Source organism: Phoenix dactylifera, chromosome 13 (genome assembly GCF_051530095.1).
Source record: "Phoenix dactylifera cultivar Ajwa chromosome 13, Ajwa_hap1_PhDact_Kaust_v1.1, whole genome shotgun sequence".
NCBI lineage: Eukaryota > Viridiplantae > Streptophyta > Magnoliopsida > Arecales > Arecaceae > Phoenix > Phoenix dactylifera.
The window spans coordinates 26,753,435-26,777,056 of NC_143202.1; the positions used below are offsets into that span (position 1 = coordinate 26,753,435).

Consider the following 23,622-nt stretch of genomic DNA (forward strand, 5'->3'; position numbering starts at 1 on the left):
TGCTCGAATAGTACTCCTCTAGTCGGCAGGCATCCCCGAGCCACCTTCCACACAAACAAGGCCACCCGGAGGTGAGCACGTATCCACCAAATCTATCCCGCCTCAAACTGCCGAGTCGACTCCCTCCTAATTAGCACCAATAAATCTCTGGTCCTCACCTCCAGCCTACCCGTCCGGCCCCATACCCTCCTATCCTCCACAACACCTGTCATTAGCAGCATTGCCAAAACCTGCTTGGCCACCTGCTCACCAAAGATCCGTCGAACCAGAGCCTCGTCCCAGCATCGCTCACCTGGAAGAATCAGGTCGCCTACAGTGCAGCCCTCCAGCTCTCTGGAGTCGAGCATGGTAGGCCACCTATAGAAAGGCAGATCAGCCACCCAGCAGTCCTCCAAGACATTCACCGCTCGTTCATCGTCGATCTTCCATCTAATTTCTAAAAACACCACAGTAGCACGGGAGCATATCTCCCTCCATATGTGAGAGCTATGCCTCCCCACCCAGAATGCTGCCGGATCCGATGGGTTTCCGTACTTTGCTCTCATTAAGGAACCTCTCTACTTCACTTAGAGGCAAAGCCATGTTGCTATCCCTCTTTATCACTTATATAACTTCGATTAATTGTTAAATGATGGCACATAAAAAGATCTAAAAAAAAATGGTATTTCAATTCTTATAACTTTTTTTTTGCATATCTATTCATAAGAGTATTTCAATTATTTTAATTTTAAATTATTTATTTTTTAATAATATTAGATGGTATAGATAAGTATGGAAAAAATAATATATAAATAAATAATAATTTTATAGAGACATTCATGCAAGTTTATATATATATATATATATATATATATATATAGGCAGTTTACCGGCGCCTTTTTTTTTATATAACACTAGATGCTGCACCAATATCACAAGCCAGCTCTCGTGGCAAACACGTACCTCAGTCAGGGACATTTCAGCCCCTATATCAGCCTGATCAAATGATAACAGACCGTCGATTCTCTCCACACAACGGAAATCCAACAGCATGACGAGGGTAATATCGTCATATAAGTAAATACCGATGCGTGCCTTCTGGGTTCACAGTGACGTGCTGGGGGCGATCGACAAAAACCCGGAACACGCGACATCGGCCCCTCGTTCTCTTCGCTAATAAAATCCACCCCCCTCTTCCGCAATCTTCGGGGAGCTTGACGAGAAAGAAGAAAAATTAGAAACCCTAATGGTGGTCTGCTCCACCGCGGTGGCTGTGCCATCGTCGTGCAATCTCGGCCGTTCGATCTCCCTTGAACCCTCCAAGCTCTCCTCCTCGAGATGGCTGCAGTTGACGCCTCTCCGCCGCCTTCCGACGAGGAGCCGGAAGCTGTCGGCGGTTCCTCAGCGCGGAATAATTCCCCAGGTGATGGATTGCCTTATCTTAATTCTTTTCTTGGGTTTGGTTCGAGTTTTTTGATTCTAAAGTATGAGAATCTTAGTGATCTAACCGAAGTGGAATCATCCCTGGTTTTAATTGCCTCCATTTGCGCTATACTGTTGGTGATTAGGACATACTTAGTATCTACAATCTGATTTACAGTGTAGATTAGAAGAAGAATAGAAGAAGATTGGGGATGGGTTGCGTACCTAGACTTAAAAAATTATTGTTCTAATTGAGAGTTAGCTAGTGTTCTACCATTTACTTTCCTATCCATGGCCAGTCGAGTTTTGACAAGAAAGCTAATTACTCTAATAGCCCATTAATATAAATTAACATTTTAGCTAAACAAATAGCTTCTTGAGTATGAACCAATCCAAAATCTCTCTCGTGCATTAATTTTTTGGGAAGTTTGTATATGTATATTTTTAAAATCAAATATATGGTGGATGAAATATTCTTGGAACATATCATCCTTCCACCCTTACAATGTTAATCTTCTCTACTTTGTGCATAAAATGGCTTCACCTATTATTCCAGCTTTATCTGGTCAGTGGAATTTTCCTGAGAACAGAACCTTAAATTTCCACCAAGATTAGTAAATCATCATCATTTTTTGACAATGACGTTCATGGAAGATAACAAGCACTTTTCTGTTCTTGATTTGTTAGTAGTCTTAACTCTCCACTGCTAAAAGTGTCTGATGTAGGCGGGGAATTTACTATAGGCATTCAATTCTTTCTGTTAGTTCAGCTTAAAACACATGACTTGGGTTTGATGCCCCCCTCTCTCTCATCATGCCTTCAATTGTATGCTGTACTGCTGATTCTAAAAGATATGACTACGCTCTGATCTATTTTGTTGTAATAAAATAAAATTTCTTTGATTCTTCTTCTGTAGGTTGAAGCAAAGAAGCAAACATTTTCTTCATTTGATGAATTGTTAGAAAAGTCTGATAAGCCTGTGTTGGTTGATTTTTATGCAACCTGGTAAGCAGTTATTTATTCAAGTGAATTACCTGTATTCACACCATGATTGATAATCATCTCTCCCTGGTTTGTTATGATATTTTCATTGCTTTTGCTCTAATAAGTTCTTCAAACTTCTTTTGTTATCATTGGGGGCTTGAGCTCCTCTAAGAAGAGAAATGGAAAGGAAGTAATGCTGATATCTACAGCTTCTAATGCTAAGCAAAATGACATCAATCCGTGGATCTTTTTTTTGACTTCAAATTTGTGTCTCTTTGTCATTTTTTATACCTCCTTCCCAAGGTGGGCAATGAAGATGTCTTTTTTTTCTTTTAAAAAAAAGAAAAGAATTGGAAAAGGGCTTGTGCTTAATAAAATCTATCTCGTTCGTCTCTCAATCAATTAGGTATTCGATAAAGAAGAAAAGTTTCCATGCCCGGCTATCTTTTGTTAGTTTAAGGAGTTAGAGTTCCAATATTTTAGAGAGCTGGCCTTTCCAGTGGGTCTTATCGTTTATTCACAAGTTCTTCTTTAGGACATGACCATAAAATTTAAAACATTTTATTTTACGTATCCTTTATACACCCTATAGGGCTGGAAATGAGCTCAGGATGGCCCAAAGCCCATCGGGGTCGGGTCGGGCTTCAAGCTAGGCCCAAAGAGTTCAAACTGGGTTTGGGCTTAAATATAGAGCCCATTTATTTTTCGAACCGGGCTCGGGTTCGTCATTGGCCTAGCTCGAGCCTGAACAAGGCCCAAAACAAAGCCCAAATTTAGGCCTGAATCAATTCGTTCTTGTATGCTGTTATTTAGAGAGAATAATGAGAAAGTAAAGGACAAATTAAAATAGGTTTACCGGAGAATAAGGTATTATATCATTTACTTGTATTATAATTTATAGAAAAGAGCTTAATTATTCACTAGCTCATTTTTTTGTGAAGCAATATTATGAAATATGAAACTTCAATCGAGTTCGGGCCGGACCTATTTTTGGCCTAAATGGGTAAAGTTGGGCTCTCGGGCTTGGATTATTGAAAAAAATTTGGGCCTAAGCCTGGCCCGAAGCCCAAAAAAATTGGGGTGGGTTCGGGTAGGGGCATAGCCCAACCTGGCCCGGTCTACTACTTCCTGCCTTAACACCCCATGGTACCATAAAGTGTCTGAATTCTACTTTTACATTCCTTCGTTTTTTTTCGGGAGCAAATACCTTGTTTTTGTTTGCAGGTGTGGCCCATGCAAATTCATGGTTCCTATTCTTGAACAAGTGGGTGAACAACTAAAAGACAAAATCCAAGTGGTCAAAATTGACACAGAGCAGTACACAAGCATTGCGAATCAGTACAAAATTGAAGCACTGCCTACATTCATCATTTTCAGGGATGGGAAGCCCTGTGATCGCTTCGTAAGATAGAACTGAATCATAGCCCCACCAAATTATTTGAATCACAGCCCTAACTAATAATCTCATTTCTGATTGAGTTATACTTTTAATCATCTATATGATCCTACCTTGACTATGCTTATTTTGCTGGCTATCTCTATGGTTCATATTCAGGAAGGAGCAATGCCTGCTCATGCGCTCATCCAACGCATTGAGAGTGTTCTTGCAGTCCCCCAGTAACATACATGGTAAGCTTTTCAATATCGAGATGATGGAATGTCTTAAACGGTGACTAGTTTATTATTTAGTTTTTGTTCGAGAAATTAATTTGTTCTTGAAAATACATGTATCAACTTATTCTTATTGTGTTTGCTTTGTCTAACTTGATTGCTTCATTTTGATCTACTGATGGCTGCTCCTTTTCATTGTTGAGCAGGCATAAAGTATGAACTGGATGGGTGTTCTATAAACATGTCTGAGGAGGTGAGGTGTTGGAATGCAGGATGATTCCTCCAAGAGAAAAACCTATGACAAAAGCATATAGTCCTTTCTTTTCAACTTTGTATCACATATAATACTTTACCATTGATTTTGTCTGAAGTTTCCTTGTCTGCTATACTGGCCTCACCATATTAATTAAATCGTGAGACTGAAATGCCATGTAAATGTTAAATTCTGTTTGTTCTGAATGTGCGAGAATAGCTGTACTGGGAATATGTTAAATGAAGAGAGCAGTTTGAAGGATCTATTATGACGAGGGCCCTAACAGTTGGCTCATGGAGCTATTTGGAGAGGATTTATTAACTCATGGAGAGGATTTCAGATTCCCCATTTATTGGCAGTCTTGCATACTCCTTTTCTTATGTTTCTATTTGTTTGTGTAAAAAGGGTCACCGGCGTATGTAATCTGGCACTTCGAGGTGGAAAATGGGGGAATTTTTCCTCTTGATTGGGGATCACAAACTATCTCCCATGGTGAAGATATGCTCAGTTGGCGGAGGCAACTTTTCACTTGACATGGTCTAAACTTGGTGATCAGCCTTGTTGGTTCTTTTTTTTTTAACCTTTTGCTTGGTGAGTGGGTGTTGCTTTAGTGTAGGATGATAAGGTCTCTCTCCATTGCTTTTTATAATACCGTATGGACTGTTTCACTTGCAGTGAGCTTTACTGTCTTAACAATGTTAGAAAGAGGTAGAAAGTGCTAGCTTGTCAAGATAACTGGACCAGGAGACCTGCTTGCGAATTCTGCCTTCCATGAGGGAGAAACATACTTGTCTCGAATGCTACACATGGCTCCCAGCACTTGATTGAAATAGCGACTCAACATCTCCATGGATCTTATGAATTCAATAACTACGACTCTATTCTTGATAATATCGCCTACGATGTGGGGGAACATTGCAAGTCGCTCCCCAGTAGACACATGAATAGTGTCATTTAATAGTCTACCCTCTCTGGGCATTTGCTTCTTCCTATAAAAAAATATAAAATATATAAATAAATCTATCTCATCCTATAAGCTTAAGCTTTTAGGAAAATTGGTGATTTCAACTTGGTATCAGAGCAGAGGTCCTGAGTTAGAATTCTATCTCCGCACTCTTTAATTCCATTATTAAAAATTTCACATGTTGGACTCGCCCATTAAAGAAAAGTCCGGCTCACATATAAGGGGAAGTGTAAGAAAATATAAAATATATAAATAAATCTATCTCATTCTATAAGCTTAAGTTTTTAAGAAAAGTGGTGATTTCAACTTCCCCTCCCCCATTAATGATCCGATACATGTGTGCTTTTCGGTGAAGGTAGTTGGAACAAGGTAGAGCCTGTTCAAATTTGATGGCAATTTGATGATGTTTTAGTTGACTTTCACCCATCTCAAATTCGACCTCAAATTCTTGCGGCTTTTATATTGAACTGCCCTCTTGGTGGTGGTCCCATGCCTTCTTTATCGGTACTCATCACAAAAGTTTACAGGACTGTAACACTTGGGCGAGTAACCATCTGGTACCGCCAGGAGGTTACCTCTTGTATTGCTCAGCCTCTCTCCAATTATGAATTATGATCGCCTACAGTTTACAAAACTAATCAAAATTTTTGACAGAACCAAAATGTATTTCATCGATGAACCGATCGTTCGATCCAATCCAATATTACGAAACTTAGCACAACCTTTAGCGGTAATCAGTTGAGGAAAAAAATCACTTTTCAAAATTGATGCGGAACAACTACAGGAAGAAGAGGAGGGGGAAGAAGAAAATAAGAAGGCTAATTTTCATTCATCATTCATCAAAAACCCTAAACATGGGGATGGATCCATATATATATATAGGGTCACAAAATAACAAATACATCCCTACAAATAAAATAATTCTAAAAAGGCCCTAAAATGACAATATGCAAATAAACTCAAATGACAATATGCAAACAAACCCAACCAACAAAAAATAAATCAATCTAAAATAAAATCAGGTTGGCTGAATCGGCTGGGACCCGCTGAGTTGGCTGGCTCTGATACCAAGCTGATGCAGGACAACTGCAGGAAGGAGAGGAAAGGGGGAAGAAGAGGAGGGGGAGAAGAAGACAAGGAGGTTAATTATCATTCATCATTCATCAAAAATCCTAAACATGAGGATGAACCCATATATATAGGATCACAAAATAACAAATAAACCCCTACAAATAAAACAATTCCAAAAATGCCCTAAAATGGATGACAATATGCAAACAAACCCAACCAACATAAAATAAATCCAACTAAAATAAATCAACCTAAAATAAAATTAGGCTGGCTGAATCGGCTGGGGCCCACTGAGCTGGCTGGATCCTGTGGCGACCGGCTGACGTGGCACTGGTATCCATACCAAAGATGTCATTTGTTCTTAGTTGTTTTGTTAAGGCATCCTTGCTGACAAAACGAAAGAACGTATGCACTGCTTTCCAAGGTCTAGCTTCAAATGTTGGTTAGAGGCAGGATGTTGGAAGATGGCAGATGACTCGTTTCTGGATCTCTAGTTGATAAGGTCAAACAGGAGAGATAAGTAAATGAAAACCAGGAAAACCTTACGTCCATATGTATCTCGGAATTAACAGCTAGGTTGTTTGTTATCGTATGAACGTGTGGAAACTAACAAACGCGCTTACATTGTGCGAGATGCACTAAGAAGTATTTCTATCTTTAGCATCAATAGCTTCGAAATAAAAACTTTAAAAAATATGAAATATGATGGCACGATGTTTATCTCCTCAAAGTCCAACTTCCTGTGCTAGTTTAGATCTATGTGGTTATTCATTTATCCGGGGACGGCTGGAACCTATAACCATGTGAGCTCAGGCCTCAAGGAAGGAACACCCAAGACAAAGACAAATTGCTAAATAAATGCCTCCTTCTTTGTAACTAGCCGAAGGGTTCATTCGCCAACTTCTTCTCACGTCGTAGCCGAAGGTTCCTTGTAACAATAGCGTGACATCTTTGACTACGACTACAGAAAGCTGGGACACCCGCACGACAACGGCAACTTCCGGCCCGCCACCCACCTAACCCGCGTTCACATCACCTGTACTCGTACGTCCTTGAAAACACCCTATGCAAACTTCCGCATAACACTTACTCAGCGGATGATTTGATCCTATGAACAGAAAGGAAGCTATGATTGGAAATAATACTGGGTCACCACGACCCACTATCCACGCAATTACTTCCGACGACGCAATTCGTACATCGGCACCGTCCAATCTTGTCCATGACCCCTATGATGCTGCTGATAAAGTGGTATATCGATCGAACGGCTTGGATTGATCGATAATGACTGGTGGGATGTCTTAAGAAAGGGTGGAGCCCTTTACGACCAAGGATACCAGTGGATATTCCGGGGATTATCCTTGTCCGCACTGCCCTTGAATACCATATCCCAACTACCGAATTAAGTGAGGGCCGCGCCGGCTCATCATCTCAGTTTGCCCCGCACCGGAGGCTTTAATCCCGAACATTATACGGGGCCAATATTCATAATGCCAGTATTAATGGTGAGATTTTGTCCATAAAAACTCAGCTTATGTGGAGTTATTCCGCTCACCATATGAATATTGGTACGAATGATAGGAGTTTTTACTCAATTACCATTAAGTTTATAGCTTAATATATAATTAAAAGCTTCTATTTTTTATAATTTATTATATTATATTGTATTTCAAAAATAGTTAGGAAAGAAAAAAAAAAATTATGTCCCACGTAATACATGGGCTATGTTTTAGTTGTAACAAAGATAATGCTTCATTATACCTTTCATCTTTCAGGGCACGGTCAGCAGTCTCACGGCTGAAAGCCTGAAACGGTTCACCAGGCCAGAAGGGTCAAAAACGGGGTTCCCGCTGCGGTCAAGCAAAGGACGCGCTCAAGCGAAGCTTCCCTTATTATTTTTATTTGCAACATAGAAGATTAGTCCGGTTAACTTAACAACAAAGTAACTAATTTTTATATCAAAACTCAAGGACGAACCAGATCCGTGAACTCAGCAAATCAAGACCGTCCATCCGGTCCGGTCGCAGCAGCGGGTCGTCGCATCCGGCCCGGTTTCATCCCCTCCCCTCCTATATATACCCCCTCGCTCCGCTCTGCTTCCCTCGTTAAACCCAGGATCATATCAAAGTCATCAATCACCGATGTCGGAGGAGAAGCACCACCACCACCACCACCACCACCACCACAAGGAAGAGGAGAACCCCGTGGTGTACTCGGAGACTGCCTACTCCGGCGGCAGCGGCTATGGCGACGGCGGGTACTCCGCCCCCAGCGGCTATGGCGACGGCGGGTACGCCGCCCCCAGAGGCTATGGCGACGGCGGGTACTCCGCCGGCAGAGGCTATGGCGACGGCGGGTACTCCGGCGGCAGCGGCTATGGCGACGGCGGGTACTCCGCCGGCAGAGGCTATGGCGACGGCGGGTACTCCGCCGGCAGAGGCTATGGCGACGGCGGGTACACCGCCGGCTACGCCCAGACGACGGAGGTAGTCACGGAGACAAACGCAGGGGAGTATGAGAAGTACAAGAAGGAAGAGAAGCACCACAAAAACATGGAGCATCTCGGCGAGATGGGAGCCGTCGCCGCCGGCGCCTTCGCTCTGGTATTGTTTATCTCATCTCCCACCTTAGCTTGTTTCCGCGGAACACCGCACCGTTCTTCTTCTTCTTCTTCTCCTCCCTGTCTCGTGTGGCGTCTAGACTGTGATCCACTCCGTGCGTGACACGTACGCCCATGATCCGTGGGATCCACCAAAGAAAAACAATACACGTTGATCCGCTAAGCGGCTGTGGCGTAGCTCCATGACCTGTCGAGGCCAAAATTGGCCGGAGTTTCTAGTATAACAAACATGATTATTTGTTATACTAGAAACTAGTAGATAATAACAATAGAAAATAATATATATTTTTTTTGGTAATGACTTTTTTAAGAATAAATAATCATTATAATAGATTAAAAGGATGTTTGGTTCGTTATCAAAATTAAAATAGATTGGAATAGAAATCGGAATCGTTATATTTCTCAATGTGTTAGATTCATAAATGAATTTAGAATCGGAATTGAAATAGAATTTGAATACTAGAAAAGAATAAGGATTGAGTTTTGGAGGATTGGAATATTCTCATTTTTTTCTGGAATCGAAATGAGAATAAGAATCCTCCCAACGAAACAGCTCAAATAAAAATCACACACTCTAATTTCTATTTTAAAGTCAACTTTCTCCAACAAAATATGCCCTAAATACAGTCATTTGCCCATGTTACTGCCAAAATACATAGAGTTAATGTTAAATGCCAGTTATGATTGTGAGCCTTGGCCTCTCCAACTATTTATACTATACCATTATTTTAAACCATAATTATTGTAACCATTTTTTTTAAAAAAAATATGATTATAACCATATTTTTACACTTAAATGAGATTGACGAAGAAATCTGATGATGACTAGCAAGACCATTTTGCGTGCACGACTGTCTCATATCATCCTGTCTTCGCTTTGAGATACGTGCGAACAGAAGAATTAACGGAAGAGCGAGGCATCTGGATTTTAATAAAATTAGAAATCTGCTGCTGGCGTTCACTTCATATATACCAAATTTTAGAGTTTAATTGATGATTAAACTATAAGATCTTTTTTTTAACGTAACAATGTGATATTGATTCTGATTTTAATTTTTTCACAACTGTAATCTTCTAGTATGAGAAGCATGAGGCCAAGAAACATCCGGAGCATGCACACAGGCACAGGATAGAGGAGGAGATCGCTGCAGCCGTGGCGGTGGGCAGCGGAGGCTACGCTTTTCATGAACACCATGAGAAGAAGGAAGCCAAGAAGGAGGCCGAGGAATCTCATGGGAAGAAGCATCATCACTTCTTTTAGAGAGGATCGATGGAGCCTTAATTTGTTTCTATCTCCATGTTATAATATATATGTATCATGGCATGGGATTGAGATCGCATGTCTTTTGGATGATGTGTTTTATATTGACACCTAAAATAAGTGTGTGCTGGCTTTTTTTTTTCCTTGTGATGTAATAATGGGTATATGTACTAGTAAAATACCCCCGAAAATAATGGTTTCAAAGCTACTATTTGATTTTTTGGTACAAATATTATTACTTTGTTTCAATTACTACTAGTTGATTTTATTGGTTAATAATTAGATGAGTCATTTTGCATTGTTTCCTTCAGATGTATCCATCCAACAGAAGAGTAAGGCCAAGCTTGTCATATCATTACAGACCCAAAGTTCATCCTAATTTTTCCTCTTTTTCTTTCCCTGCATTGGGCAGTCATAGCCACTGCCAAACCAGAAGAGAAATCTTTATCTGTCACGGTATAAATTTTAGGAAGTTTGGTGGCTTAATTGTTATCTGTATCCTCTCTAATTCTATGCATGGCAGTGCACATAGCTGCTCTCTAACCGAGCTACCAAACATAGAGCTCATGTTTAAGTCTCCATGACTTCCATGTACGCGCCCCAAACTACGCTTTCATGTGAGACGAAGAAGAAACAGGAGAATCAATTTTTCCTTATTAGAAGCTGATCTTATTATATGGGGTTGGGCATTTCACTAGTTTCATTTTGGTACTGGGGTATTTTAGTTCTATTTGTATTTTATACAGCCTTGAAGGCTTATATTGGATGCAAGTGCTCTAGAGAAAGGCTGGCACAGTTGAAGCTTCTCAAAGGCAGTTAATTAGGTTGCCGGGCAGCAGTTGAACAAACATCACCGTTTCTTAACAAAACCTCGATTCCTTCACCTACTTGAATTCTGGAGAAAGCGACTTTATCCTCTTTTTCCAGATTGCCGGCGATTGTTGTACTCTCTATTCTCATTTAAGATTTCTCGTCTATACAGCAAAGCTAACAGTGCAGCCGACTGAATGACATCGTACATATACAGCCGATCACGTAGGATCAACATTATGAAATTCTAAGATACATCCCTCTTGTTCCATTATTATGTGTTTTGTTTGCTGATTCTATGCACTCATGCTCGTTTGACTTGATTTATCCATTTTAACAATAAAAAAAACTCTCGCCCTCTATGTCATTTGAAGGATACAAAGTGTTAGAAAATATAAAATATATAAACAAATCTACCTCATCCTATGAGCTTAAGTTTTTGGAACAAGTGGAGATTTTAATATGGTATCAGAGCAGAGGTCCTGAATTCGAACCTTGTCTCTGCACTCTTTAACCCCATTATTAAAAAAATTTCACATGTTGGGCTCGCCCATGAAGAAAAGTCCGGCCCACATGTGAGGAGGACTGTTATAAAATATAAAATATATAAATAAATCTATCTTATCCTATAAGCTTAAGCTTTTAAGGAAAATGGTGATTTTAACAAACTCTCGCTTAAACTCTCGCTCTCTATGTTTGGATGTGTTGCTGAGTTGGATGCCATTTGAAGGATGCAAAGGAGATGAGATAGTCCCACGCAAGACAGAAATCCAAGGAACCTCGCGTTCAGGATATCTCTCACAAAAATATTTCTTCTATCTTGGATACGTGGATCAGGTCAATCAAGATAAGGTCCTTCAGCGCGGAGAACTCCACTACGTAGAGTGGAGTGGCAGGCTTTTCATGTGCTTAATTTCTTTGCAGCACGAAAGGTTTCCCATCCTCCTATCCAATGAATCTGTGCATGCTTAATTCTCTATCTTTTTCCTCGTCTCTCTCTGGCAGTCCAAGCCTCTCTAGATTCTTGATTGCGTGTGGTCTTTTATTTGTTTGTTTTTGGCCCTTCTTTATTCATCCACTTCATCGTTTTCCCCCTTTTTCCCAAGGATTGGAGAGCAAACTATTCATGTACCGATGATGATGATGATGATGAGGACTCTTGAACTCTTAACTTGGTGCTTGAACACTATATCTGGGGCTCACCCAAATAGGGTCCATATAATGTCTTCTTTGGTTGGACACATGAAAAAAAATATAATATCCGAGTTTTGTTAGCAGTTCTCCTTTAAATTTTAATTGGTAACATTATCTAATTAATTCAGACACCTCACCTTTTATTTTCCTGAAGACTAGCCCAACAGGCATGTAGACACCATGCACCAGGTTACTATATGAATAAGACTGAAGAAACTGCTCTAATAAATAAAACTTACCATGGAATTATACAATCATCAGAACTGGTGTGACTGGGTTCTAGAGGACCAAAATAAGTTCACAAAAAAAGGTGGGGAAGAGAGAGAGAAGTTTACTAGCACCAGATTACTGGATCAAGGAGAGCTCCATAGCAAGGGTAAAACTGCTCACTTGGGATAGTTGCCAAGTTCACACAGAGAGAGAGAGAGAGAGGTTAATTTCCTATCGCATTCTGAGAGACACATGGTAGTCTCTCTTTTTTTTCTTGATGAAAAGAGAGAGAGTTTTCCAACATAGTAAGTCTTTTTGTTCGCTAGATGACCTCTCACATTTGATCCTGAACTGGAGAGGATTGTGACTTATCCTTGGATTAGGTTGCATGTCAGCATCTAAAATAAATTAAATCTTTCAAAACTTTAGTTTCACTCTTTCAAACAAAAAAAATTATTTTTCATTGCGCAAAACTTCCGGACCTTATCTAATGCCAACGTAACTTAGAAGTTTCACTCCAAGAAAGTAAAAAGAGTAAGAAAATTCTTGAACCAACTTAATGCTTTGACATTGCTCCTTTACACTTGACATTGTAAAGCATGCCACTTGATACAGCAATCGAAAAGTCCAACACCATCTGAATTGAGATTTCATATTCAACAAAATCAGGCAAATTGCGACCTGTTCTAGTAGTCACATCTCTTTGCTTACCAATCAGGAGTTCTTGTCTCAAGTTTTGAGTCTTGGATTTTATATCTTCAAGTATTCGGATCAATGTATGGGTAATGTGGATGGGTCTCCTTTCCATTCTCTAAAGTTTAGGGGAAAAGAAGTTTTTCTTTGGACCACTCTTGGAAGCCAAAAAAACCATTCATAAATCATGGTCTCAATAATTAGTACTTAAATGGTTAGGAATAAGTATTAAAGTTCCATGGGCCCCGTGAGGAGGTCTCATAGGGGAAGCATAAATTATAATTCTGAGCTTTATTTTGTCCGATAAGTACCGTGTGTCTTGCATGTAAGAAATAAGAAAGTTTTTGGATACATATCATTTATCAAAACTTTTGGTGGGCCAGAGAGCACTTTCTGACCCTCCAAAGATATTTTTAGATGAAATAGCGGTGTTTTAAAATGAGAAGTTGTTTTAGTTTTACCAAAAAACTGAAATCGTCTACTTAGGAGAAACTCCAATATGGAGCTTCTTCGGAAAAGTATTTTTAGCACAGATCGGAAAGTTGTTTTAGAATTATAATTTTTTTAGACCAAAATATCCATGATAAAATTATATAATTATAGGAAGTGTTCCTTTATATCGTAATGCACTAAGAAAGAAATCTGCAGAGTCCCAACAAACAAAAAACCCTAATTAGCTTTGGATTTCTCCCTTGCCACGTGATCAAGATATTATTTCTTTTCTCCATTTATTTATTCATTGTTTTCAACAAGAAAAGTTTTGATCAAGTCATGTATAAATTGTTATAACTGATTTGTCAAGACTTTATTGGTAATTTCCTTCCAGTGTCCACGAGTTGGGCAGGTGAAGCCATGCATTTTCAACTCTAATCATAATGTAAATTACACATCTAATGTGAATCTAAGATTCTACACAACAAACTACTTGGGTGTCATAAAATTGGCTCATGAAGCTTTACCTTGGGTGAAAGGAAATGATTAATCTGCACCAAAAGGCTGCAAGTTGGATCCTCAATACCCGACTAAAAAATCCGTTTAGAGCACTTGAATGCAAGACACGCATGGTGAAGATAATAATGACATGATTAGCGAATGTATGATATAAATTAAACAACAATTTCTTATAGGAGAACTTTTCATTGATGTTCAATATAACAATGTCACATCTATCTAAAGAATACCAAGAACATTTTATCTCCATAGTTCTCTTTTATCTACTTGTATTATATTGTATGTTATGGAAATAAAGAGCTTTTCGTCAATCTCCTAAGATCCTGCATGCCTAGCATCACTTAAAATGCTGATAATTAATGGGCTAATGGAAACTACTCATCTTTCAGGATGCGGATTCTGTGCATCGATAATTATTGGAAGAATGTCCTTTTGTAAGAGATAACAATGCTGTATGATATCTACTTGTTATATAGCAGGCATCTGATAATCATTTACCCAATACATCCTCTTCTTTCGATCATTTATCCAATAAAGTTATTTGGACAGCCAAATAAAAAGCATCATTATGCAAACCAAGTTGCAGCATCATAGATTCTCAACAAATTTTAGTTTATATAATCTAAGGTGCTTCCAATTCTACTTATTTAAGTGTATAATGTATCACCTACAAATAGTTAAGCACTTGTAGCAGCCTTAGGCCATATTTGGGGGAGCTTTTAGAGGGCCAAAAAGTACTTTCTGACCCTCTAAAAGCATTTTTAGATAAAATAAGGATATTTGGTAAAAATTTTGAGCAGTTGTTTTAGCTTTTTCAGAAAGTTAAAAACAACTTTTCGGAAAAAACTCCATTTTGGAGCTTTCCGAAAAAGCACTTTTAGGCTCGGTTGGAAAGCTGTTTGTTTGACCAAAATATCCATAGTGTAATTGTCCTTTTAATAATTATTTAACTAATTTTATCACTACCTAGAAAATTTGTTATATTATAAAAAATTAATATATGCTAGTAATTATAATATTTTATACTTTTATTATTGTATTATACTATGAATATAATATTATATTACACTATATCATAATACATTAATATGTTATATTAAATAATTTAATATTATATTTGTTGCTGGAAATTGGACCCGGGGGCCGCCGCGAAACCAGGGGAGGAGGAGCTCCGCTGCCGGGAGGGCGGACGGCGGTGCGCCGGCCGACTGCGTCCTCCGTGGGGATGAGAGAGCGGAGAAGAGTGCGTCCTGGCCTGTCCTGCAAAAAAGCCGGTGGCCGGGCTCTCCGGCGCCGGCCCTCCGATGCTTAAGTTAGAGGGGGCAGATATGTGGAGAGAGCAAGGAAGAGATATGCGGAGAAAATAAAGAGAATATTGTGTTCAATTGTGTCTGTGCTGTTTTCTTCCTTTTCCCCCCGGTCCCCCTCCTCTTTCCTCCCAGGTTCCCTTTTATAGAAGGGCATTATGTTACCTGGGAGGTGACAGGGGAATTTGTCTTCTTTTGTGATAATTGGGCACGATTTGGCCCATTAATGGCGTCGTAGAGAATAAGGCCGAATCATACCGGAGTCAGGGAGTTGTCACGGTTGATCGGACCCGTTGGGGTGATTGAACCGCCGGCCGTGGTGGGCCTGGGGTTCGTAGATGGCAGGCGCATTGATTGCTGAGTGGACCGGCGGTCAGGGAGACCCATACGCTTTGATGGTTCAGTGATCCGGAGATCATCTTGAGCCGTGTTCATTTAATGACTGAGTGCATCGGAGGCCTGAGGGGGTCTCAGGCATTAATGATAGGTCGTGCCGAATACCTGCGGAGATCTCGTGCCTTGACGACTTAGGGATGGTGGCGGATTGTAGTGGAGTCATGTATCTAGTTGTCAGATCCTTTGGAGGGTTAGGCGGAGATTGGATATTTGGCTAAGACATGGGCTCGGCGGGGTTGCCTTTCTGGTCGACGCTCTCTGGTCTCGGCCTTCTGGTCTCGGCCTTCTGGTCTCGGCTCTCTGGTCTCGGCCTTCTAGTCTCGGCTCTCTGGTCTCGGCCTTCTGGTCTCGGCCTTCTGGTCTCGGCTCTCTGGTCTCGGCCTTCTGGTCTCGGCCCTCTGGTCTCGGCTCTCTGGTCTCGGCCTTCTGGTCTCGGCCGATGAGCTCGAGAGCGGAAGAGCCCGATCACTTGGATGAGCTCGAGAGCGGAAGAGCCCGATCACTTGGATGAGCTCGAGCTTGCTGACGGATTTGGGTGCTATAATTGCATTTGTAGGGTGGTCCATTTTTCCACCAACAATATTAAATTATTATGTTATAATATACAATATTATATTACTATATTACAATAATATATATTACATTATAGTAATATTATACTATATCATAATTTATATATTAATATATATTATATTTTATTATACTTTGTTGCATAATACTATGCAATATTTTTTATGGTCATTTTGTCATACTAAAAGTATTTTCTTAATTTGTTTCCATACAATATTATAGAAATATAGTTATCAAACAGCAAATAGTTTTTTTATAAAAGCTCTACTTCTAAAAGCTCTACTTTCAAATGCTCTACTACCAACTATTCTTCCAACCAAGGCCTCGTTCATTGTATCCAAGGGAGGGGAGAGTTGTTTCCCAATTCAACCACAACCATAAGCATACAAACAAAACAAGGTGCTACCCAATTCCCGGTTCAACCTCTAGATGTTTTACGCGTGCAAATAAATGCGGCAATTGGCCACGAGTTTTTTTTCTTGGTCCACGAAGACCAGAAGAAAGGAGCAGCCAATTCGCCGGAAAACCACGCGGAAAATCGGGATCACCGTCGTAAGATCACGCTGATCAAAAGATCTCGACCGTTCAATCAGTGGGTTCATTAAGAGCGCAGTAAATTAGGCTCCGCCGTGGCCCGTGGGCTCGGATCCGGTCAAAGAAGGCGCGTGGGAGTCAAAGCTGGAAACCGAGACCGGATAAGCTCCGGCATCGAAAACGACCCCTCATCTCCGGCACGATTAATTAACGGTTCCGGTTGCATCTTTCGCGGGAAAGAATGATTGATCTTGTTTCGCGACGTAGTCCGTTAGATTATATTCGGCACAGATCTCAAAACAATTTGAGCTCTCCAGTTATAAATCTGTTTTCCCTGATCACCACCGCTCGCCATTGGAAACGTTTCGTAGATGCAATCGACCGTTGGTTATGCCCACGCCGGTCGCGTGAGTGTGCTGCAACAATTCTGTGGTCCTCGGCAGGTGCGCGAGACCACGTGCTTGGGGTTTGTAAACTCTGCTATTGTCTTGACACGTTGATACCGTGCTCTCGAGCCTCAACAGCACTTTTCGGCCAGGTCGCGCATAACACGTCATTTCCTTATAACACCCTCATCAAAACTGTTATTAGTTACTATAACAGTTATAACCGCTTTTGCTCATATAAATATGCTTGTTGCTGGAAGTCGAACCCGAAGATGACCGCGGATCGAGAAGAAGGAGCTCCGACTAGTGGTGCGGCGGCTGAGGCTATCTTTGGTGGACCTGCAAGAAGCCTATGGTCGGAGGTTCTGGCGCAGGCCCTCTGATGCTTAAGTTAGAGAGAAATTTTTTTATGGAGAGAAGTAATGTAGCAATGTATTTTTGCCAGGGAGGAAGCCGAGAAACTTTTCTTTTGTGGAGGAGGAAGCCCCCTAATTGCGATTTCGCATATTTCGGATTAAATAGGTTACCTTAGATGGCACGGGCGTTCAAATTAGCTAGCAATTGGTTGAGATGGTAGGAATTCAAATTTTAACAGCTGTGGTGACAGAGACTGCGGGATTTGATCCCAAATATGGAGAATTTGGTGCTCTCTTTTTTATGTGGGCGGTTCCACACTCGGCCTTCTGAGGTCGACCTTCGGAGCTCGATCTTTTGAGCTCGGCCTTCTAAGCTCATGTCTTCTGAGCTCGGCCTTCTGAAGTCAAGCTTACTGTCAGATTTGGGTGCTTTAACCATATGTGTTGGTGATTCATTTTTCCTCCCCAACAACGCTGATTTTATAATAAAAAATAATGGGTAATAATGAAAATATAACGATATTATCTTTTTTAAAAAAAGATAAAATAGTATGTTTTCTGGCTGTAAGATCATTGGTTATTCCCACGCTGGTCACGTGATGGGGGGTGCACTGTGTTGCAGTAATTCCTTTCGGTAGGTCATTTTCATGTGACTGGTACTCGCAAGGTGCCTTTACGCAAGGCCTTAAATGACCCGCTGTCCCGTTGTAACGCCTCAACCGAAGCTTGTACTGATTATTACAATATTTATAGTAGTCATTATTTATGTAAAAATAGATTTTTATATATTTATTAATATTAAAATGGTTGCTGAAATAATGGATATTATTAAAAAATAATGGCATTATTTTTTCTTCATGTTTTATCAAATAAAATAATTTAGTACAATCACCTATTGAAAAGATACAAAAATAAATTTAAAAATTATTTTATTTAAAATAAAGTATAGATTAGAAAAAGACTGTTATTAATATTATAAGCATCCATTATAATAAAAATAATGAAAGACAATAGTTATCATATTCTTCTATATTATTTATCTCAATAATATAATTAATGACTGTTAACAGTGCCGTTATTTAGAGCCATTCTATTCCGGCCATTTATCATGCATGCTTTCCTATTACCATGCGAACGGTCCGATCTACTTATCTTTGGCCATTGCAGCGACGATTCGTGGCGACGATTAAAATATGACTTTATCCACTGCTTAGACATGAGATATAGGACAGCTCTTAGATCGCTAGTAGCCGGGGTGATGCCAGATGTGACATACTCACACTTGGAACTCGAGCCAGAGTCCAGAGAAATAGCTGAGGCGGGCTCATGGGTAGAGAAGGCATGAGTAAAACCAGTCGGAATGCCCAACATAAGGCCATTTTTGTCCGCATCAAACATTCTTCTTGCGGAGCGAAGGTCCAGTGGAAGCTGCTACGCGGGGGTGGACTTGTCCCTTCCTCCCCCTACCCTTTTTTATTAGCAAAAAAAAAAAATCCAATCTACTTGTCTGTAGCATCGTATACAAGATTATTCCTAAGGACGTCATTCCTATACCTAGGATGGCTCTTAAGATTTAAAACTTGACATGATTTATCGATATAGTGAAAAAAATGATATATTTAGAGCGCGGCAAAGTAATTCGTTCCATAGAAGAAAAAAAAATCGCAAACATCAATATATCTCCAGCACTTTTCTGCATCAAGAACCAGCTCAATTTACATGTCATGGCTTCACATAAGTCTCAAGTGCAAGGCACAACCCTCTAGTAATTTATTGGACTGCCTTGTTTTGTGCAGGCAAAGCTTGAAAAAGGGATGCATGAGCCACCAATATAACACTATCTCACACTTGAGGTGAATGATACCATTGCCCACCAATTTTTTCATACCTAAAAATGTCTTCCCTCTGGCTTCAATTTAGCTGTCTATGCTACTACTTATCTCTACATAAATCTTATGGTTAAAACCACTTTGTGAGCCAGATGTCACTGTGATTGTCCTATGGTTGTCATGATCTGACACTCCACGCCAAAAGATCCAGTTATCCATTTTTCTTCTTTTTTTTTTTTTGCGTACAAGTGTCGAACAGTTATCCAACTTTCAAAGGGCGGTCTGGTCCAACTTCTTCTTCTTCTTTTTTTCCTTTCTTTTTTCGATACACGACACATCTTCTTTCTTCCTATCCTTTGGAGTCCCTCTTTCCCCAAATTAAAGGCCTCTGGTTTTTTCACCTTTTTTACCCCCAAAAAAAGAACCACCAAATTCTCCGGCTCCACTCCCCGAGTCATCCGCGGATTGCCCCCCACCCCCGGGCCACTACAAAAGACGTCAAAAAGGAAAGGACACGTGGACACTCTCCATCGCCCGCGTTGCATCCCCACCAGCCAATCAAAAAATTCCTTTAATTCCTAATAAATACCCTTTCTTCTCATCCTTCTCCAAAATCTCCAGTTAATTAGAAAACGAGAACTAAAATCCCAAAAAAAAATCCATCAGCAAAGCATCATAATTAAAGGTATTACAGGCACCCGCCGGTCACCGGACTTCACCAGTGCTTCGCCTGGAAGCCGCCTTTATTCCGCGTGAAGGTATTTTTCGGTTTCGGTATCTCATGGATATCCATCACCTGAATGGTCCGTTGCTTTTTCGCTTTTTCCCCCCACATTAAAAAAAAGAAGAAGAATTTTAGTACATAATTAAACACCATAAAATTCCAATAGAAAATAAAAAGAATAATCAAATACCGTTCTGAGCTTCCTGGTAGTTCTCATGGAGGCGTCTCCTCGCGGAAGCGAGTCTCTCGGGATCGAGCAGGCAGTCCTCCTTGGCCTTACGCGAATTACAAAATAATAATTAGAGAAATTTAAATAATTTCCATTTAAAATGGTTTGATAATAAACTGATTTCCTTACAGCTGGAGAGGGCGCAGAAGGCGGGGAGGAGTGGTTTGGCTTCGCTGCAGCTTCCTTCCGCGGGGTGGGCTTCGCCTTTGGCTCCATTAATTCCCCGCCATTTCTCTCAGAGCTCGCGTAACCATCTGCTTCAACCCCAACGATTAGCCTTCTTACCATATACTAATTTAAAAGGCAAAAAAAAAAAAACAGAATTCCATCACTTACTGTGAGGATTTGTTGAGAAACCGAATTCGGAAGCCTGCAATGACAGACAAAATAATTATAATAACAACAATTCAGATACCAGAAAAAGGAAATCAAAATTAGAAATTTCATAGAGAATTGAGTACCTGCTGGTGCCCGTTTTGATTGTTATTTTTTACAGGGATTTGCAGCGGCGAGTCTCCATCAGCTGCAATCGATCGGCATAGGAAATTAGACACAGTTGGATGATACCAAGTTTTTTTTCTGGATCGAGTTTGGTGACCTACTGATATATGCAGCGTCGCCGGCGGAATTCGATTTCACCCACTCGTCCACGAGATCTTTCCACCTCCTGGGGGCCAAATTGGAAAAGAGGATCAGAAGCCTAAGCCTTTCTTCTAAAATTCTTTCAAAGAAAAGAAGAGGATCATGGTCGTCACCTGACGAGTTGCTTAACCAATTGCCGTACTTCGAACGAGGGATGCTTGCGGAAGCCATTCACAATCCTTCCTATATCCGTTTCCTGGATGCAGAAAAAGAGAAGAAGTTTTAATAAAATTATGAGCCGCTAAGCAAAAATTCTTGAAAAGAAAAAAAAAATTAGGATTTATTTTTATTACCTTGAGAGCCTGGAAAGTAATCTCCATGTCTGCAAGATTTTGCAGCAGGCTTACCAGAGAATCATCCGACTGTTCCAACCAAACAAAAATTCACTATAACAAATATCCTCTTTTTTTTATTGTTAAAGAAAATGCAAAGAAAAAGAAATATAGAAGGAAGGAGATGGACCTGATCGGGGTCATCCAGAAACTCTTTAATGGCCAAGATCTTGGTCTGCTCGTCGATCGGACGGCGATCATCCCTCGCATAGTCCTGTCCTTCTGTCTCCTCGCCGTTCATCGACGGCGGCGACGCCGTCTCCGCCCGCTTCCTGGCCGCTGGGCTCATGCTCCCCTTCCCCTCCACTCCCCCTCTCGCCTGGCTTGCCGCCTCCCGCCCCGCCGCGCCGCCGCCATCGCCGGCGGCGGGAGCGCAGTTCCCGCAGCGATCCGCCGCCCTCGGCCGCGTCGCGTAGAGCCGCTCCACGATTCCGTCCCGCCGCGCCCGCAGCTCCTTGCCATGATCCGTGGCAGCTACATCGATCGCGGCCTCGATTAGAGCCCAGAGATCCACGCCCGTGCTCCTCATCACCCTTCTCAAATCTTCCGCATCCATCACCCTCGCCCCCGATCGATCCCTCCGATCCTTTCCTCCTCCCCTCCTCCCCGGATCTGAAATCTTTTAACGCGGTTCCATTCCTCCCATCCAATCTTCCCAAATCCCAATCCTAATACATCACTGTCCCATTCAATCTGAACTCGACCAAAAACGAACAAAAAACCAGATCCCTCACACAAACCGGAACAAAACGCTGACAAAATCCATCAATAAATCCCCAAATTCCTCATCGAAAAGGCCATATATCTTTTTTCTCCTTTCTTGGATGGAGATAGATATGAGAGGAAGTAGCCAAAAGCCAGCAGAATATAGGATTCTAGACTGCAGGATATTTTAGTTTACATAAACCTCCTTTATTTTTTTGGTGGAGTTTTTATTATTATTATTTTCTGATTTTTTTTCTATAATAAGAGGGCGAGGGGGGCGGGGCTGACCTCTCCTCTTTCTTTTTTTTCCCTTTTTTTTTTCCTTTTTTTCCCTCACTTTCTAGGCGGTGCTGTCTCCGCCCCGGAAGACGACAGAAGCGTCTTGGCTCGCCCTCCTCAGTCCTCCCCTTCCGGGAAACGGAGCGGAAAGTGGAGACGGAGAAAAAGCGGTCGGGGGGAGAGAGAGGGCAATTTAAGAGTCCTCGTGATTAATCTGTTTCTTTCCACTCTGCGCTCGTTCGTGAGTCACATTCCGATGAATATTTTTTTGGTGCCCTTTTATGTGGCCTGTTTTGGGGCTCTGCTCCGCCGTTAAGTCCAGCCTTTGCGGCGTTGGAATCTCTCGATCTGCGGGCCCCCGGAAACGGACGGCATCGAATCGGTGGACTTTTTGAAGCGACACTTTCGGCCCGTTTACCGTGGTCTGTCTGGAGTCTGGATGAGGATGGGGAACAGGGGAAGGTGATGTCAAGCCAAGCGGCGGGCTCCTTTGAAACTGTTGATCGACCATCTGACGGCTGTTACTGTCGGATAAATTCGTAAGCCGGCAGTATCGGTTTTTATTGGATCATAGGCCATTAGGGACCCGCCAAGTGTCTCCATTTGTTACCCCGTGATCAAACATTCGGTGAGGACCTACCCGAGTAATTCAACAGGATTGGTTTGAATTTATTATTAGATTCGTAGATCGAGAAGCTCGTCGTTCGCTCCACCCTAATCCGAATTTTGTGGAAGGAATAAAATGACCTCCATGGCTTCTCTATTACTAGCACTTAGAGGAGCCCTCAGGCTGGTGGGCTAAGAAGCTCTTTTTTTTTTGTAAGATATTCGTGCAGAAATATCCAAATAGGTCGTGAGCCGAAATCAGTCATAATATTGGTTGGAGTTTATATTTTTCAAAAAAAAAATGTGGAATTAAACCTCATTTCCTTGCTTAAGTTTTATTTTTCTAAATAATATTTTGTTTTTCTATTTAATGGTTCAACATAATATGTCTATTTTCTATCGTCGACACGTTTGACACACAATGCAAAAGTGCCATTGTGATTGCTTGTAAGCTGGCACTTAGTTTCGAACTAGTTTAAATACAAGAAATATTTAGCCCTATTCAACTGACATTCTCAACTTGATTCAAAATTTAGATGTAGAGCATAATTTTCTATAGCTTCACAAGATCATGTCCTTTTTCCCATCCAGCTGCTATTAGTCTTTGTGAATGCTCATTAGTTAAGTACTCCTTTTTTATAACGGTTTGAGTTTTTCTAATTTTTTCTCACAACACCACGCATATTATGCTAGTTCTTCCCTTT

The 23,622-nt window shown here is 40.9% G+C and overlaps 3 protein-coding genes across 3 annotated transcripts; 2 read left to right on the top strand and 1 right to left on the bottom strand.

Annotated features, from left to right (window-relative positions):
• The first annotated feature begins 996 nt into the window (after positions 1–996).
• Positions 997–4,514, top strand: LOC103703182 (uncharacterized). Its single transcript, XM_008785953.6, has 5 exons — positions 997–1,402; positions 2,318–2,406; positions 3,610–3,787; positions 3,941–4,014; positions 4,203–4,514. The coding sequence occupies exons 1-4, from the start codon at positions 1,226–1,228 to the stop codon at positions 4,004–4,006; spliced, it is 510 nt and encodes a 169-aa protein (XP_008784175.3). The 5' UTR covers positions 997–1,225; the 3' UTR covers positions 4,007–4,014; positions 4,203–4,514.
• A 3,853-nt stretch (positions 4,515–8,367) lies between these two features.
• LOC103703181 (uncharacterized) lies at positions 8,368–10,395 on the top strand. The gene is made up of 2 exons (XM_008785952.6): positions 8,368–8,887; positions 9,983–10,395. Exons 1-2 carry the CDS (start codon positions 8,426–8,428, stop codon positions 10,163–10,165), a joined length of 645 nt encoding a protein of 214 aa, XP_008784174.4. The 5' UTR covers positions 8,368–8,425; the 3' UTR covers positions 10,166–10,395.
• An 8,776-nt stretch (positions 10,396–19,171) lies between these two features.
• LOC103703180 (putative mediator of RNA polymerase II transcription subunit 26c) lies at positions 19,172–22,456 on the bottom strand. The gene is made up of 9 exons (XM_008785951.6): positions 21,459–22,456; positions 21,290–21,358; positions 21,110–21,192; positions 20,957–21,021; positions 20,816–20,877; positions 20,691–20,724; positions 20,484–20,608; positions 20,316–20,400; positions 19,172–20,220 (listed from the first exon to the last, which is right to left on the bottom strand). The coding sequence occupies exons 1-9, from the start codon at positions 21,882–21,884 to the stop codon at positions 20,117–20,119; spliced, it is 1,053 nt and encodes a 350-aa protein (XP_008784173.4). The 5' UTR covers positions 21,885–22,456; the 3' UTR covers positions 19,172–20,116.
• Positions 22,457–23,622: the final 1,166 nt, after the last annotated feature.

Bases quoted from the DNA above. Each gene is read 5' to 3' on its own strand.
- LOC103703180 (XM_008785951.6), bottom strand. From the start codon at position 21,884: ATGGATGCGGAAGATTTGAGAAGGGTGATGAGGAGCACGGGCGTGGAT. The intron at 21,193-21,289 runs GTAATAAAAATA...TTCTGCATCCAG, and splicing joins TTACTTTCCAGGCTCTCAAG to GAAACGGATATAGGAAGGAT. The intron at 20,221-20,315 runs GTATTTGATTAT...GGGGGGAAAAAG, and splicing joins CTACCAGGAAGCTCAGAACG to CGAAAAAGCAACGGACCATT.
- LOC103703182 (XM_008785953.6), top strand. From the start codon at position 1,226: ATGGTGGTCTGCTCCACCGCGGTGGCTGTGCCATCGTCGTGCAATCTC. The intron at 2,407-3,609 runs GTAAGCAGTTAT...TTTTGTTTGCAG, and splicing joins GTTGATTTTTATGCAACCTG to GTGTGGCCCATGCAAATTCA. The intron at 3,788-3,940 runs GTAAGATAGAAC...GTTCATATTCAG, and splicing joins GGAAGCCCTGTGATCGCTTC to GAAGGAGCAATGCCTGCTCA.
- LOC103703181 (XM_008785952.6), top strand. From the start codon at position 8,426: ATGTCGGAGGAGAAGCACCACCACCACCACCACCACCACCACCACAAG. The intron at 8,888-9,982 runs GTATTGTTTATC...GTAATCTTCTAG, and splicing joins CCGCCGGCGCCTTCGCTCTG to TATGAGAAGCATGAGGCCAA.